This window comes from Tetrao urogallus (assembly GCF_951394365.1).
Source record: "Tetrao urogallus genome assembly, chromosome: 4".
In the NCBI taxonomy this organism is placed as follows: domain Eukaryota; kingdom Metazoa; phylum Chordata; class Aves; order Galliformes; family Phasianidae; genus Tetrao; species Tetrao urogallus.
Genome location: NC_136817.1, coordinates 37,029,348 through 37,044,310, shown reverse-complemented (window position 1 = coordinate 37,044,310; position 14,963 = coordinate 37,029,348). Strand labels below are relative to the sequence as shown.

The window sequence follows — 14,963 nt, the reverse complement described above, 5'->3', positions numbered from 1 at the left end:
ACTATTGGAATAAAACACTAATTTCCAGATCTAATTTAATTACTCAGATTCTGTGAGTTGTGCACTTGAAATTTGAGCAAAATTCTGATATAGCATTTAGCATGAAATGTGGCCTCTCAGCCACTTTTTAAACATTGTTTAAACAATGTTTATTCTATCCTCTCACATATCTCACATTTTTATTATGCTAAATTTAATAACATATTTATCAGCTAGTCTGATAACCAGCTAATTAAAATCAGCACTTTTGCATTGTGCTATGAGTATACCTAAGGTTACAGTGGCTATTTTCTACACAGTAGCTAATTTGTTTGTAGTACTCGGGAAATTTCTCACTTCTGTTTGGAATTGTTCATCCTCACTCAAAAGCTGAAGAAAAGCTAAGTTAAATGATAGTCATCATAGACTCATAACACTTTCTTGCTACATGTGTGTATAACGTGTTGTGGTGATGGTGGTTGATTTTTTAACAATGTATGTTGACCTGGATTATGAGCAGTTTTTTTATATATATCTGTAGAATAAATGGTACAGATTCAACCTTGGTTACTGTGAGAAGAAATTATGTTATGGAGCAGTCCAGTGTTAAGACGCACAATTAACAATAGCCAAAAATTTTCATGGAACAGTTTAGAGATCTCAAAATAGTACATTAGAAAAAAGCTGCTGAATTCAGCCAGGTTATCACTTTGTCCTGTTGTATAAGGTACCCGCTAAGTATTCTTCAGCTCTTTGTATCTTGTTCTAATGGCATCTTAATAACGTTCTGATTAAATTGTGCATCTTAGTGAACCCCATGTAGACAGAAAGATTCCTATGTTTGAATGATGTGTCAAAGTGCCAGGAAAGATTTTGCAAATTAACATGTCAGCATTGGATGTGTCCAGACTTCCAGCTCCTCATGTTCTCATATTTGTCACCTACTTGCCATACTCTTTGCTTGCCATTTCTTTTCCTTCTTGATAGAGTGCTTGCTTTTGTATATGATCTACATATGATTGTACAACTTAAAAATGTGAGAGGTGTTTGCATAGGGAGAGATGGAGTGCTGTGTATCGTAGGGTGCAGTGGATTCTGGCTTCATGTTGTTGTGAAGAAAGTATCTTTGCATGACATTTGGCTGACAGTTTTTCTTCACCAGTCAACAAGCCAGTGAAAACCAGTGTGTCAGCTTCTGTGCCACAGGAATGCATTAAGAATTCAAGTAAAAATTCTGCAATTATGGAAAAAAGAAATGTCATGAGATTACTGTGTCAGCTGGAAAAATCCACAGATCCCAAATCATGGTTACCTAGCATGGTGAAACTACAGAAAACAGCTGCTATGGACTACTAAGACAGTTCTCTTGAGATGGGTTTGAATTTGTGATGTGCCAAAGTGAGTAAACTGCTGAGAGCACAGTCCTGACAAAAATGACTTTAAAGACCTTGAAATAACAGGAAAAAGGAGAAACTACTGATGACTTGCTGAAAAATCAGTTTTAAAGCTTTAAAACACAGTGCTGAACCTTTGAATGTTTTCAGCTATCAGTACACACTGATATTTGTGCGTGAATTTGTATGTGAAGTGACTGAATTGGTGTTTGTGTTGTTTAGTTGTATTTTCCAGTTTGATTTAAATAAGATTTAAATAAGAGCACAATCTTTAATAAGATTTGAATAAGAGCATTTTTGTGTGGAACAACATATTGCCCCAGATGACAGTGGTTAGTGATCAGAGATACTGTAGTAGAAACATTGTGCAAGAGAGGCTGTAAAAATACCAGGCTTGGTGAGCTTGCTTGCTTCCTCTCCACCTTGGCTTGATCAGTTGCTTTCTAGTATCTTTGTTAGTTCCTAAAATAAAAAAGAGAACAGGAGATGCTCTCTGTGATTTGATGTAATCTCTGTTGACCCTCTTGCTCCTGACTGCTAAGTCTTAGTGATAATCCTGGCATGACTCCATGTAAGTGCATGCTGATCTTCTAGATAGTTGTCATGTGTGGTCACTTGTTTTGCTAATGCTTCACATGTGAGTCTGTAAGAAACTATTTTGAAATAGGAAAGGTGGACTATAAAGAGATGGGTACAATTCTATTCACCTAATGTGAGATCAGTACATGCTACAGTGATAAAGCATGTGTTTTGTTTTGTTTTAGGGAAAAGAGATGATGTGCTCTAATATTTTCCAAGGCATCTAAAGGGAGCATTGAGGTCTCATGGTTTTCTACTGGGATTTTAGCTATCCTATTGCTCTTCTCTCCACAATTAAGCACTGTTATTTCAGAATGAGACCATACAAAGATGCTTCTGGAAAAGAAGTCTCTGTACAGGGAGTTAATCATGTATAGGTAATTCATAATAATTCTTCATGTTGACAAGAAATATATATTCTGCATTTTAATTGATATTCAAGTGTATGTAATGAATCTTGCAATGATGTGCATTGCATTAATTTTTAGATGACAGAAGTATGCATCAAGAAAATGAGAGTCTATTTTGAAAATGCTGCTTGCATCATCTTAGCCAGAAACAAATGAAACATGCTTATATGGTCCTACGTACCATCTGAGCTTTCAACAGTAACAGGGGACTTAACATTTTGGCCTTTTGTGTTACTCTGTGTGAAAGAAAAACCAAGCTATGATGGATTTATCCCTAATAAAAAAAACAAGTTGTAGATGTTTGTAGTGTCATTCAACCTTAACAACCTCTTAAAAGTATGAAAACAGATTATCTCAGGTCTGGCATGTTAATTTATTGTTGTAAAGCTTGAGTAGAAATGGAACTAAAAAAGGTAATCCGTGTGTCATACTGAGGGCAGAGGTATTTTTCCCATCACTTTCAAGAGTGTCAGAATTTACTGCTTGTGAGTTCTAGTGTTTAATCTTGATTAACGTTTTTACCAAGACAACTGTTGTTTCAAGGACATTTAAGATTAAAATATATATTTTGTGTGTGTGTATGTATGTGTGCACATGCACTGCAAAGGAGACAGCACAGTGCTAATAGTTACTATTTAGTTTTAAATGGCATCTCTTTTAGGTGCCCACTGACATCTGCCTCTGTGTCATCTGAGTGCTTGATTGTCTCAGGCCTGAAGCTATAAGAGCTTTCTGTTGGTGTGAATTCCTGTGCTACCATCCTTTTCACCCTGCTGTGTTTTTAGAAAGGCGGTCTGTTTTCTTAACAGCAAAAGATGTGGAAAATATGCTGGAGTTTACTTAAAGGAATTTTAAAGGAAATATTTCTATCTTGATTTGTAGTGCATTTGTAAGAAGAATCATTTTGGTACATCCATCTGTTTCAGATTAAAATAAGTTGGAATCAGTGGTTGTTAGTATGGTGCAGTAATCTGGGCAACAGAAATAAATGCTTTGTAATGGATCAGGTGAGTGGAAAAAAAAAAAAAGCTTTGTTGATCTGCATTAATAAGTTGGAAGTGAGAAGCTTCCAGGTTGTTCCAGGTAAAACTGTGGTTCTCATCAGGTGCTTGTGGCAGAGAGGTGCAATTAGGTGAGGAACACTTTCAGTGCCTGGCTCAGTGGTGTGCAAACCCCTCTGTGCCTCTGTATCCCAACCTCACTGTACAGCCTTGAGTGGTTACCTATATGCCTTCTGAAAAACACTCCTACTCTATATGCTTACTTGATGTGTGGAGACTGCTTATTTTATGTACAAAGATGATTACTCTCTGTAAGTGTGTTCCCAAATGCTAATTCTGTTTTATACAGTTCTGTTTTATACAGAATACCTCTATTACACAACTTTCTGTTCTCCATGGATTGTTGGTTGCATTAGTGGCTAATTTGTCTGTGTGTACGTGTGTAGGTGAATAGCAAAGTGCATGTTAGTTCAAATAGCCAATGTGATTTCATGGCATAATTGTTGCTGAATATGAGAAGGCGGGAGCGTTTTGTGATCCCTAACTTTAATGATACATCACACAACCTAGCTCAAGAACAAATTGCATTGCTGATCCTATTCCCCAGTTTATCATGCCCCAGTTCGTGTCACAGTAGATAAAATATAGTAGGACATTCATTTTTCTCTTAGATGTTATTTTTTTTCTCTTAGATATTATTATTTATACCTCATGTATAGCCAGTATTTATGCATGAACGTGCTTTGTAGTCGTGAAGCTTTGTACGCCAAAAAAAAATCCCAAGCTGATGCGTGTTTTTTAAGCATCTTAGCCAATAACAATTGGTTAATTATTTTCCTGCATTCTGAGCACATAAACCAGAAAACTATGACTAGGAAACCCGTTGCTTTTTATTTTTCCTTGTTGTTAATACTAGTTACTGTGATTTCTGTCTTTTCATTGCTTCTTGCTAAGTTTTAAAATTCAGCAGTTATTGCACCATTTTGCTTACTCTGACAGGATTGCTGTTTTGCACCGGTGTAGCCCTGTTTGTGTATGTTAATTAGTGCAGATCCAATGCAAATTCTTCACAGTTTTATTCACCTGCAGCATAACATGTGGAAACCTTTCACTGCGATGAAATTATTATCTCTTATAAGCAGGAGCTAATTAGAGATTTTTTCTGCTTATCTTTTTACAGTCTGACAGCAATGCAAGCTTTCTTCGAGCTGCCAGAGCTGGCAATCTGGACAAAGTAGTGGAATACCTGAAAAGTGGAATAGACATTAACACATGTAATCAGGTAAGATAATTGAAGGGCAAAACTATACGAGGAAAATGCAAGTCATACAAAATGCAAGTCATACCCTCTTCACCAAACTAGTATTTTCAAGCTAGATTACCTCATGTAGATGTTATAATTCATCTCAAGCTATGTCTTTAAGTTTGTTCTTCAGTGGAAACTTTCTATATAAAACTGTTATCGCCTCTATATTGCTTTTAAATAAAGCTTTGCATAAGCCTTTTGGAGCTCTTCTTTCTGACAGTATCCTGCAGGTTTGAATATGTACATTACTGCTATACATAAAATCAAAATTTAAGGTATTTTTTGGTATTCTAAGGCTAATGCACCTACTGTTGTTAAGTTCCAGTTCCAACTGAAACAGTAAGCACTAAATATAGCTGTATTCCTGAAAATATTCAATTTATGCAAAAAACAAAAAACAAAAAACAACAAAAAAAAACCACACACAAAAAAAAGCACAAAAAACAACAAAACAAAACAAAACAAAAAAAAAAAAACAAAACAAAAAAACACCAAAAAAGTCCTAGTTGCAAAAGTTACTAGGTAGTATTCCTAGGGAGGATAATTTCTTGTCTTTTTTTTTTTTTTTTTTTTTGAAGTGTGACAAATTCTGCCAACAATTTTTTGTGTGCTTTTAGTTACTGCTTTTTATTGAGGGTATCCATTTTATTTGTGATGAGACATGGATCCCCATGTAATGGGAATTTCTCCATTTTAATGAAAGATATTCCTTTCATTTCAGGATGCGCACTCATTTATATGATGGTAATAGCAATAACTTAAGAAAGAAATTACATAGGTTGCTCTGAAAGTAATGCTTCCTATTTATTTCCATGAAAAGTGCAACAAATACATTACAAAGAGCATTGTAACACTGACAGAGCAAATATTCAGCTACAAAATGCTGTTTTTCAACCTAGTCACCGCCATTAGCGATGTATTTTTTTTGCCAGCAGTTAATAAGAACCTGCATGTTGTGCTTGTAAAAATCTACGTGGCCATCCGGAATATGGCTTGTCTTTCACACTGATGTTGCCACTGCTGTAATGCACCACTCACCACCTAACTGTGCTCAAATCCACTGTTTAGTCTCTGTAACTATTCAGTAAGCGTTGATGAATGCCAATGGATGCCATTTTTTCCACATGGAGGAATTCAGTGACACACCTGTTCTTCATACACACTTCCATGTGAGACACGATTTTGTCAGACTGCCCGTCTGCTGCCATCTGTCACACAGCAGCAAGATGGAATAGGATGTTGATGGGAAGGTTCAGCCTCCTGCTGTACCACTACCATCCGCTTCTGATATCATGGGTCAACAAAATAAAATAGAAGGCATTGCCTTCAGAGCAGCCCTCATGCAAGTCTAAATTTGCAAAAGAGTTAGAATTTTGTGTATTCTGAAAGAAATTATCTTGGCCTTAATTGTAATATGTTAATACACATTTTTAAAAAATACAGAAAGAGTTGGTGTTTTCAGTTTCATACTTAGTTTTTTTTGGACTTATTATTGCTTGGATTGCTCATTAATTTAACGTGAATGCTGGAGGAATAGGCTACAAGCTGAGTAATTCGTACCAGATAAAGTAGATCTTACTAAAATAAATAAGTAAATTTGCACGGTATCTTTGAATTTTGTTAATGTATTTTTATTGAGATTATTTAGTTAATATTTTGGTAAACAAAACTCATTTTATTTACTTATAAGCCAAATTTTAAAATCCCTTCTTCAATCCTTTTTCTGTTGTGTGGCAATCAGTTCCAAGTACCACTAAATAATCTAAAGACAGAAAAGTGATGGAAAGTAGGTGCTTTTCCATTGTTGTTCATCTCTAATAAGTATTTCCTTGGTCTGCTGGTTGTTTAATGCTCAAATTCTGCCCAAATCTTCATAAAATATTAGAAGGAGTTTTTTGCAACTGTATGGTTAGTGCATGACCTCAGATATTTTCAGTGGGTTCTAAAACACTTCTTCATTTTCAATTTAAGGGAAACAAAAGGAGGTTTAGTACTCCACAGTGCCAGACTTGTCCCTTAAGAGCAATTGCTAGAACTGTGGAGGTAATTGTTTCACCTAGAGCAAGATTGGATCCAATTCAGAATGTTCACTCCTGTGGCAGAGACAGCACTATACAGCCTTACCGTTATAGAAATATTGTATGCTACTTGATCACACTGGAAGCAGTGTGGCCAGTCAACTGATTTTCCTTGGTCTTTAAGCGCACCACCCCACGTGGAGCACCTGATCCCCAGTGACCTGAGGTGAGGAAGTCCATGGCTTCCCCAGCTATTTCTGTGATTTCTCAGCCCATAAAGAAACATCCAGTGGGAAGTATTTTTAGCTGACTAGCTAACATGTGCTCAAGAAGATTAACATCTTGAAGCTTGGTTGTGGAATCTCTAGTCAAATGGTAATTAGCATTGCAAATCTGATTACCCTCAGGTCGTTAAAGAAACTATGATTTTATTCTTTTTTTTTTTTTTTTTTTTTCCTGCAAAAACAATTTTGGAAAACTAAACTGAGATATGTTTTTATCACTGGTCAAATTTCTCTGTAAAATGTATTGTTATGTCAAATTATATTGCTATGTCTATAAAAATATACTTTAATATTCTGCTTGAACTACTACCTCCTGAATCAGAGGAATTACTATCGTAAAAACACAGAGTTAAAATTTCAACATAGGTATGACTGTGATAGAATATTTTGGTTTGGCCCTTTTGTAAATGAGTTGCAAAAATCCAATTATTTCTGCTTTGTAGCCCAGGACCCTGAGTTTGTGATGCTTAAGTGGTTGGTACCATCCAATTTAATAGGACTGCAACTGTTACTTAAAGGAAGCATGCACTTAAGTGTCTTGACATTGTAGTGGAGTCAGGGGTGTTTCTTTGAAGAGGGGTTTGAAAGCTCAAGCTTAATGGTGACTGCCTCCGAGCTCTTAGTCAGATTTGATCAGAATGACCACAAACTAGACAGTATGTAGAAACTCTGGAAGTAAAAATGCTTTTAAAGTTTGTCTTTAAATACATAAAATCAGTAAATAATTCAGTAGAAATTTCTTGTTAGCTCTATTTGTAATTCATGCCTCATGAGATGGATGAAATTTCAGTGCCCAAGGTGAACAGAAACTTCAGTGAATGTTTACTTTGGTAGCTTATAGTATCAGGTTCAGCCCCCTGGAAGAGCTGTAAGGAAGAAGCCTTTGCCTGGTGAAAAGAAACAGGTATCCAGGGGAAGTTTGTTAGCAGAGGATAAGACTGAATGTGCTCCTGACTGTTGTCAGAGTACGCCCATAGTTCTCTGGTACTACACAAGTACACTTGATCTCAAAGACCTTGCCTCAGACGTTTGCCACATGGCTCACAGTTTACTTGTGGCATCATTATAAAGCAAGCAAAACAAGAAACACAACTCTTCTTCAGTAGCTCTGATACAGAGTTGGTCTTATTTCAGGAACTTTTGCCCAGGAAACAATAAGGTGTGCACACAAGCCTTGTCTTTGGGCCCAGTGCAGCACAGGAGAAGGCTGTGAGCCTGTGTTGCAGTGTTGGGGCTGCTCTGAAGAGTCCTCGTGTTGAGAGCAGCATGTTAGCTGTGCTGACAGAAATTTGGAGTGTTAGGTTTCTAAGGTTTCTGGATATTCACAGATTTTCCAAATCCTTAATTCTCTAATGAATTAGCTATATGCACAATGTTAAATCCAATGTTATTTAATTTAAAAGTGCAGCCAAGTGCTAGTCTGAAGAAGACTGTTTTCCTGAACTGCAGCTTTATACTATCCAAATGATATCTGTACCACCAAAAAAACCTCAGTGAAATTCATGGCTCCTTACTGATATGTACTGACATTTGAACTAGAAATAAGTATGCTTACAAAAAAAAAAAAAAAAAAGAATTATTGCTGCTGGAGAATGTCAGATAATGCTGACCATGATGCAAAATATCAGAACTAATTAAAAAAGGCCCACAGCTGTGGCCACTGCTTATTTTCAGAAAAGAATAGATGGAAGAATAAGAAAAGAAATAATCTAAAGTATTTTGAGGCATTATCTTCCCTGCTGAAGAATAGCTGCCAGTGATTAGGCAGTGTGTGTCAAAGGGAAGGCTGAATATGAGAAGGGAGAGATTCCATTGCTGTCAGTGTCAGGGAATTTAATGATGAACAGGAGAAGAACTGGGTCTTTACATGTGCTGTTTATTGAAAACATATAGAGAGGATCTTGTCCTGCTCTCTGTAAGAGTTTCTATTAAAAAAAAAATCAACTGTCTGGAAAGTACCTGTTACAGGGGACAGAATCTGGCAACGTTCAAGTTACCCAGATAGGAGAGATTAAATCTAGACTATGTTTCTCAAAACTGCTCTTAGAAATATTTTTAAATGCATCCAACAATTCTGTGGCTTGATAATAAAGAGAAATATTAACAAAAAGGCTCACACACAAGACAGAACGTGCTCGCTATGATAATCACTTGGAAACTTTAAAAGGTTTTCAGTTTTTCTCGTGTTCATTTTCTTTTGCTTGCTATGAGAGAAGCATGATTAGGGCTGCTGCAGATTCATCTTCTGTGGGAAGTGCTTCCCTTCTGTGGCTTACTGCGCTCCTTCGTGAAAGCACATTAACAATATTGTGCAAAGCAAGTCCTTCTTATAAATTGATATCACATAGGTGAAATCAGAGCCAGATTAACTGCAAGCATATTCCACAAATGCAGGAGAACAGATGCTCTGTAATTTCTTAGTGTATTGAAACAGGAAGGTAGTGTTCCTGGATGGTGTAGGTGGCACCACCACCAACTTTCAGGATTTTTGGCTTTTCAGTGTGGTTAAGATCAAAGCTGGATTTATACCTGGCTTTGTAAGGGTTAAAAAAAAAAAAAAAAAAAAAAAAAAAAAAGCTAACAGTAGCAAAAAACTAAAAGCTCATACTGACTTGTTTTCTTGTTTTTATTTGATAAATAATATTACCTGATGTCTGAGTTGACTCAGGAATGTTCTAGAATATGTACAGCATTTTGAGCTTCTGACAAACAGTACAGAGTAGAAAATACAATCCTTCAGACCTATGAATAAAACAGATGTCTGTTTTGGATTGCCTGAGCCCCTCTATGCTAGGCAAAACTTCTCTCTGTGCACTGGACAAATCTGTTTTCCCTGAAGACATTGATTATTCTCTGGATCTTTTCAAGGCTCAATGATGAGCCTCCTGCCTTAACAAGACTAGAAAACATGATTTCTTAACCTTTGCCATCTATCATGGATGTACAAGTATTTTAGCGTCTTGGAAACTCCAGTTCTAGTGCCATACAAAAAATTCTGACATAATTTCTGAAGTAGGTACGCTTAGCTTTCCATAACTAAGACCTTCAGCTTCCATTGATTAAGCATCGCTGTTGTATTTTAGATTTTATTAGGGGTGCAAGCAGACTCCTGTTCTGGAGGACAAGAAATAAGGCATGAGAGCTGCTTTACTCAGGGAATGCAATTTATTTTTAAAGTGAGATATCTGCACAGTCTTTCAAACATGAAGCCCTCTCTAGTCAGTTCCTTTTCCCCCTCAGTGTAATGCTATTTTAGATGCCAGTTCAGTAAGCAGTAAATAACGTTAAGAATAAGCTTTCCTGAAGAGACAAAACAAGATGCTTTCTTCAGTTTTAGCGTTGCTTCTCAAACCCTAAATTTTTATTGAGATCTGTCTTTATAGATGACAAAAGTATTTTCCCTGTTTAACACTTTTCAAAATTTGATGGAATTTAATACTTCTGAGTGTACTGAATGCAGGGATTATTTTTTAGTTAATCGTGTTTTGTTGAATGCTAACTTCAGCTCATATCGCATCAAATTATTGTGGATTTTCTTCCTTTAATCTGGGATTTGGCACCATCGTTTATTTGGAAATTGGTTATTCTGATACTTCGTTGTATCTAGAGAGATTTAGAAATGTCTGTGGACAAAATTTCATAGCTTTAAATAAAATCAAATATCTAAGTATTTTATATCTAGTATTTTATAGGATGAAAAACTGATAGACATTAGAAATCTGATTCCTTTAGAGCTATTTTCCATAGGCAGTTCAGGATATGGTTAACATTTCTTGTTAATATAACAAGAAAAGTCCTTGCTTCTGAAATATTTGAATCAGCACTCAAAATATTGACTAGATAAATGAACTATAATTTTGCATACGTGCATACATGAAGCCCTTTAACTTCAGCATTCAGGTCTAACAAAATTCATAGGTCTAACAAAAATTAGACCCACAAATCTGGCAAGACCAAGAGGTAATCAGCTGTCACTTGTGTTTTGAAACAGTATTGGTGGTACAAAATACAGGGCACCTTAGTGTTACCATCCCTTGTCTTTGAGGTTTGTCCATTTCTACATTATTAAAAATGCCTTCTTGGAAGGAAGTACTTATGATGGATTTTGACATTTGTTTTGATTAAGCCTTCTATGTTCACAAGGAGTGTATGCAAAGTCTGATAGCTAGGACAGAGGAGAGCTTTTTATAACTTACATATTTTTGGCTTTTGTTCTCATTTTTTTGACTTCTTTATAATTTTGTTGGTGTCTTTACTGCTTTAGTTTCAGTGAGAGAAAGCATCAGCTATTAATTACTCTGTCATTTAGTCCGAATGGAGAGCTGCTGACATTCCCACTAGTGCTAACTATAGACTGAAGTAGCACTATAGTCATAATGAGGTCAATATTGTCACATGTTAACCTAGTACGTTAATTCATTTTTGTGAATTCGTAGGCTACAAAGTGATATAAAAGGAGAATTTTCATAATCTGAAATTATTTCTTTTACTTTCTTTCTTTTACCACTCTTTTTTTTAATCTCTTTGGGATATTTTTAGGCAAAACTTCAACAACTTTTTGAGTGGAGAAATCAATGCCAAGTTCTCTGATGTGCCCTCTGCCAAATCATTCTTGAAAAGATGCTGACCACATGTGCTCCTCAATTCCACAAGAGATTTATTCAAATGAGACTATTTGCAGCAACCTTAGACTGACACCTATTAAAAATGGAGAAAAGTGTTTGACTTTAACAAATTTAGCAATGCTGCCTGAGAATCCATGCAATGAGGATCCAGTCCTGCTGCATCTCAGGTCAAAGGCAAAAATACTGTGGAATTCCTTGGATGTTTTTCAGGCAATAGCAGGGAGACTTGGTGCCAGTCTGATGAGAAAAGTTGACTGATGTTCCTTGGACCTTGCAAGAAATTTGGAAGCTTTTCTGTTTAGTGAAAATCTGAAGGGTAATGCTACAGTGCATGCTGAAAGCAACAGTGGTGCACATATATGCTGGTAGCTCCCCATGGGATGTGAAATGCCAGAACCTCTAGCTTAGTGGCAGAGGAGTGGAAGGACCAAGGGAATCAGGCTCTGTAGGGAAACATTTGAACAGCCAAGCTTGCAAGGCTTTCCATTGTATTCTTTCATGAGAGTGAGGTTTATAAATGAGCCTCTAAAAAAGGTATTTATGTTGCATATACTTTGTGGGGAGAAGCAGTCTAAATGCCATGCAATTTTGCTCAGCAGACAACTGATTTAATCTCCCCCCCGCCCCCACCCACAAGTCTTTGGTAGGCATGAGAGAGAAAAGGGAAGTGTCAGAAACCTTTGTTTTTCTAAAATACAAGAATGCAGCTGACAGGAACGGAGGAGTTGCATTGATTAAATCTGAGCTTCCATCATCATAAGTAGCAGAGATCAGCCTTGTGGGCTGGGAAATAATTACAGCATTGGTGCTGATTACAGAGGAACAAAGCTTGCTTTAAGGCTTCAATCCTGCTGGCCCTTTGCTTTCTTTGTACGTGGTGCATGTTAACTAAAGTAACAGCTTGTTCTCAATGGTTTGCAACCAGAAGCATGTGAGTTCACTTAACTTGTGTAGGCTATGCAATGTTCCAGGTGCTGTCTGTTGTCTGTGGAATTCAATCTGCTTCCAAAGAGTGAAAAAAGGCTGATACAGGTGGTAGAAACACATCCGCTGTGTCCAACAGTAGGGTGTCAGATTTACTGTTCATACTCTCATGGAAGGTGCTGATGACTGAACAGTACTACTACTCAGGTGTAAAAACAGGTCTTTGTTCTCAAACAAGAACACTGTGTATTTCTCACAAAATATGACTCCTAAACTAAGCTACTGCAGGCAGTAATTATGGTTATGGTATATTCAGCAGAGATTAAAAAAACAAGGCAGATTAGGGCTGCCTGAAATGTTTTCAGCTTGCAGAAGAATGCACTGACATGTGCAGTGTTACTCATCCTGATAATTATGGTCAACCTCATCATATAAATTTCAACCAAAAATATATTCTTGATTCTGGGCATGGCACTACTGCTGCTCTGGGGCACTGCAGCTCTATGGTAGGACTGTTCCTCTGGAGTAAGAAGGATCTGGTTACTGCTGCTTCACTTTCATAATGGGATTTGAAACCACATTTCCCATTGATGTTTACTAACCACCAAAGGGTATTCTTCTTTGTCTGGCAGCTTGTGAACGTATCCTTCCTTCAGTTCCTTTGCTTTCCTCATTGCAGTGTGTTTGTACTTCTGAATTTGACCACAAACTCTGCTTATGTTGCAAACATGAATGTAGAATTAAAAATTACTTCAGAAATGTGGCTGGATCGCTGTGCCTGCAGCCATTGGAGCAGCTCCCATTAAATGCCTCCTGTGAAGTGCTAAGTGCTTTAAAATCCCACTGGGAATCATGAGCTTGAGCTGCCACCGAGGATGGTCAAATAGGACACCAGAAAGCTGCTTGGTTATTTTGTAATTTAAATGTCTGTGAGCTGCTGTGAGACAAGTATAATAACTACAACAGTGCTAAACCTGCTGCAGGTTACTCAGATACTCAAGTATTGCTTATGATGCTTGCAATATGGAAAACAGCAGAATGCTTGAGGGTAGTGGCAGTATCCGTTGCTGTCACCTGCCTGATGCACTGTGAAAAGTAACAGGATTGTGAAAAGTAGGTTGGAAATTCTGTTATAATAGATTGTCATTTTATGTTTTTCCCTTGGATGGAATGGGAATACTAGGAAGAGGAGGAAGATATAGTTTGCATGGACAGAATTAATAGAAGATAAAGTATCCTATTTAATAAGAAAAGAATTTAGCTTTTATTTTATTGTTAGTTGGGGTTTTTGATTGTATTGAGTTTCTTTTTCTATTTTTTTTTTTTTAAATCCCAGCTCTCATTTAATTAGATTTATTTTCCTTTTTGAGTGAGGTTACAAACCTGCAAAGTTTAGTAAAAAAAAAAAACAAAAAAAAAACAAAAAACAAACAAAAAAAAACCCACAAAATCTAACAACCCAGCAGATAGACTACATTAAAGATCAGTATAATTTGGAAACCACCATCAACAACTGTTTTGGTTTATTTTTTGCTACCAGTCTTCTAATTGATACCTGATATCTTAGGGGTAGGGTTCAGGACAACTATATCAGCCTGGAGGTATCTTAATTCAAGGCACGTTTTGTGTAAATTTTGCCAAGTCTTGTGTTTTCTCTATGGTGGTAATACCTCAGTGAAGATGGTTAAAGCTACAGTCCATAGAAAAATGTTATGCATTCAAATTTTGAAATAATGGGCTCCATGGAGATACTCAAGGTAGTAGTCTGGGGAAATGTGGAACTGTAAGAATGGAAGGATTCTCTTAGGAGTATTTTCTGGATGAAAACGTGGTTTGTTTTGATGCCTTTGTTGCTATGAGAAAAATGTTATTGGAGAAGCTTTGTCATGTAGTGCCTTGGCTTAACAAACCAGGTCCAAAATATCTGACTTATGTAGGCAGTCAGCTCAGAGATGTAATAGTAGTCCAGCAGCTAATCTTTTTATACCAGAGTAAGGTGGGAATGTGTATCTTCAGAACTGATATTTGTAATTGATATGGCCCTTGTGCTTACAGAATGGGCTCAATGCTCTGCACCTGGCGGCTAAAGAAGGCCACGTGGGACTGGTACAAGAATTACTGGAAAGAGGGTCGGCTGTGGATTCTGCCACTAAGGTAATTTACATGTCTGCACATTTATTCTCAAAAAGAACAAGTCAAATGTATGGGAAAGGTTTAGAAAAAAAGTAGTGAAGTTGGAAAACAGTAAGTACTTCACTTGTATATACAGTGTTGCTTTTATATTGTATACTGTGAGTCTGTGCTCTTGGCTGAGGCTTGTCAGTAGTAAAAGCAGACAGAAATAACTGTTTATACAATCTGTTTGCAGGGGAAACATTGTACAAGTTTCAGTGATGCCAGTTTTTCGTTATTTCCAATGATAATTGCCCATTACATTCAGAGT

The 14,963-nt window shown here is 36.7% G+C and overlaps 1 protein-coding gene across 1 annotated transcript in view; it reads left to right on the top strand.

The window, feature by feature from the left end:
* ANK2 (ankyrin 2) overlaps positions 1-14,963 on the top strand; it is a gene marked incomplete at both ends in the record, with an annotated part of 175,923 nt that overhangs the window by 34,878 nt on the left and 126,082 nt on the right. The window contains 2 exons of the mRNA XM_079534109.1: positions 4,544-4,645; positions 14,576-14,674. Coding sequence (XP_079390235.1) covers positions 4,544-4,645; positions 14,576-14,674 — 201 coding nt within the window. The remainder of the gene's footprint in view (positions 1-4,543; positions 4,646-14,575; positions 14,675-14,963) is intronic.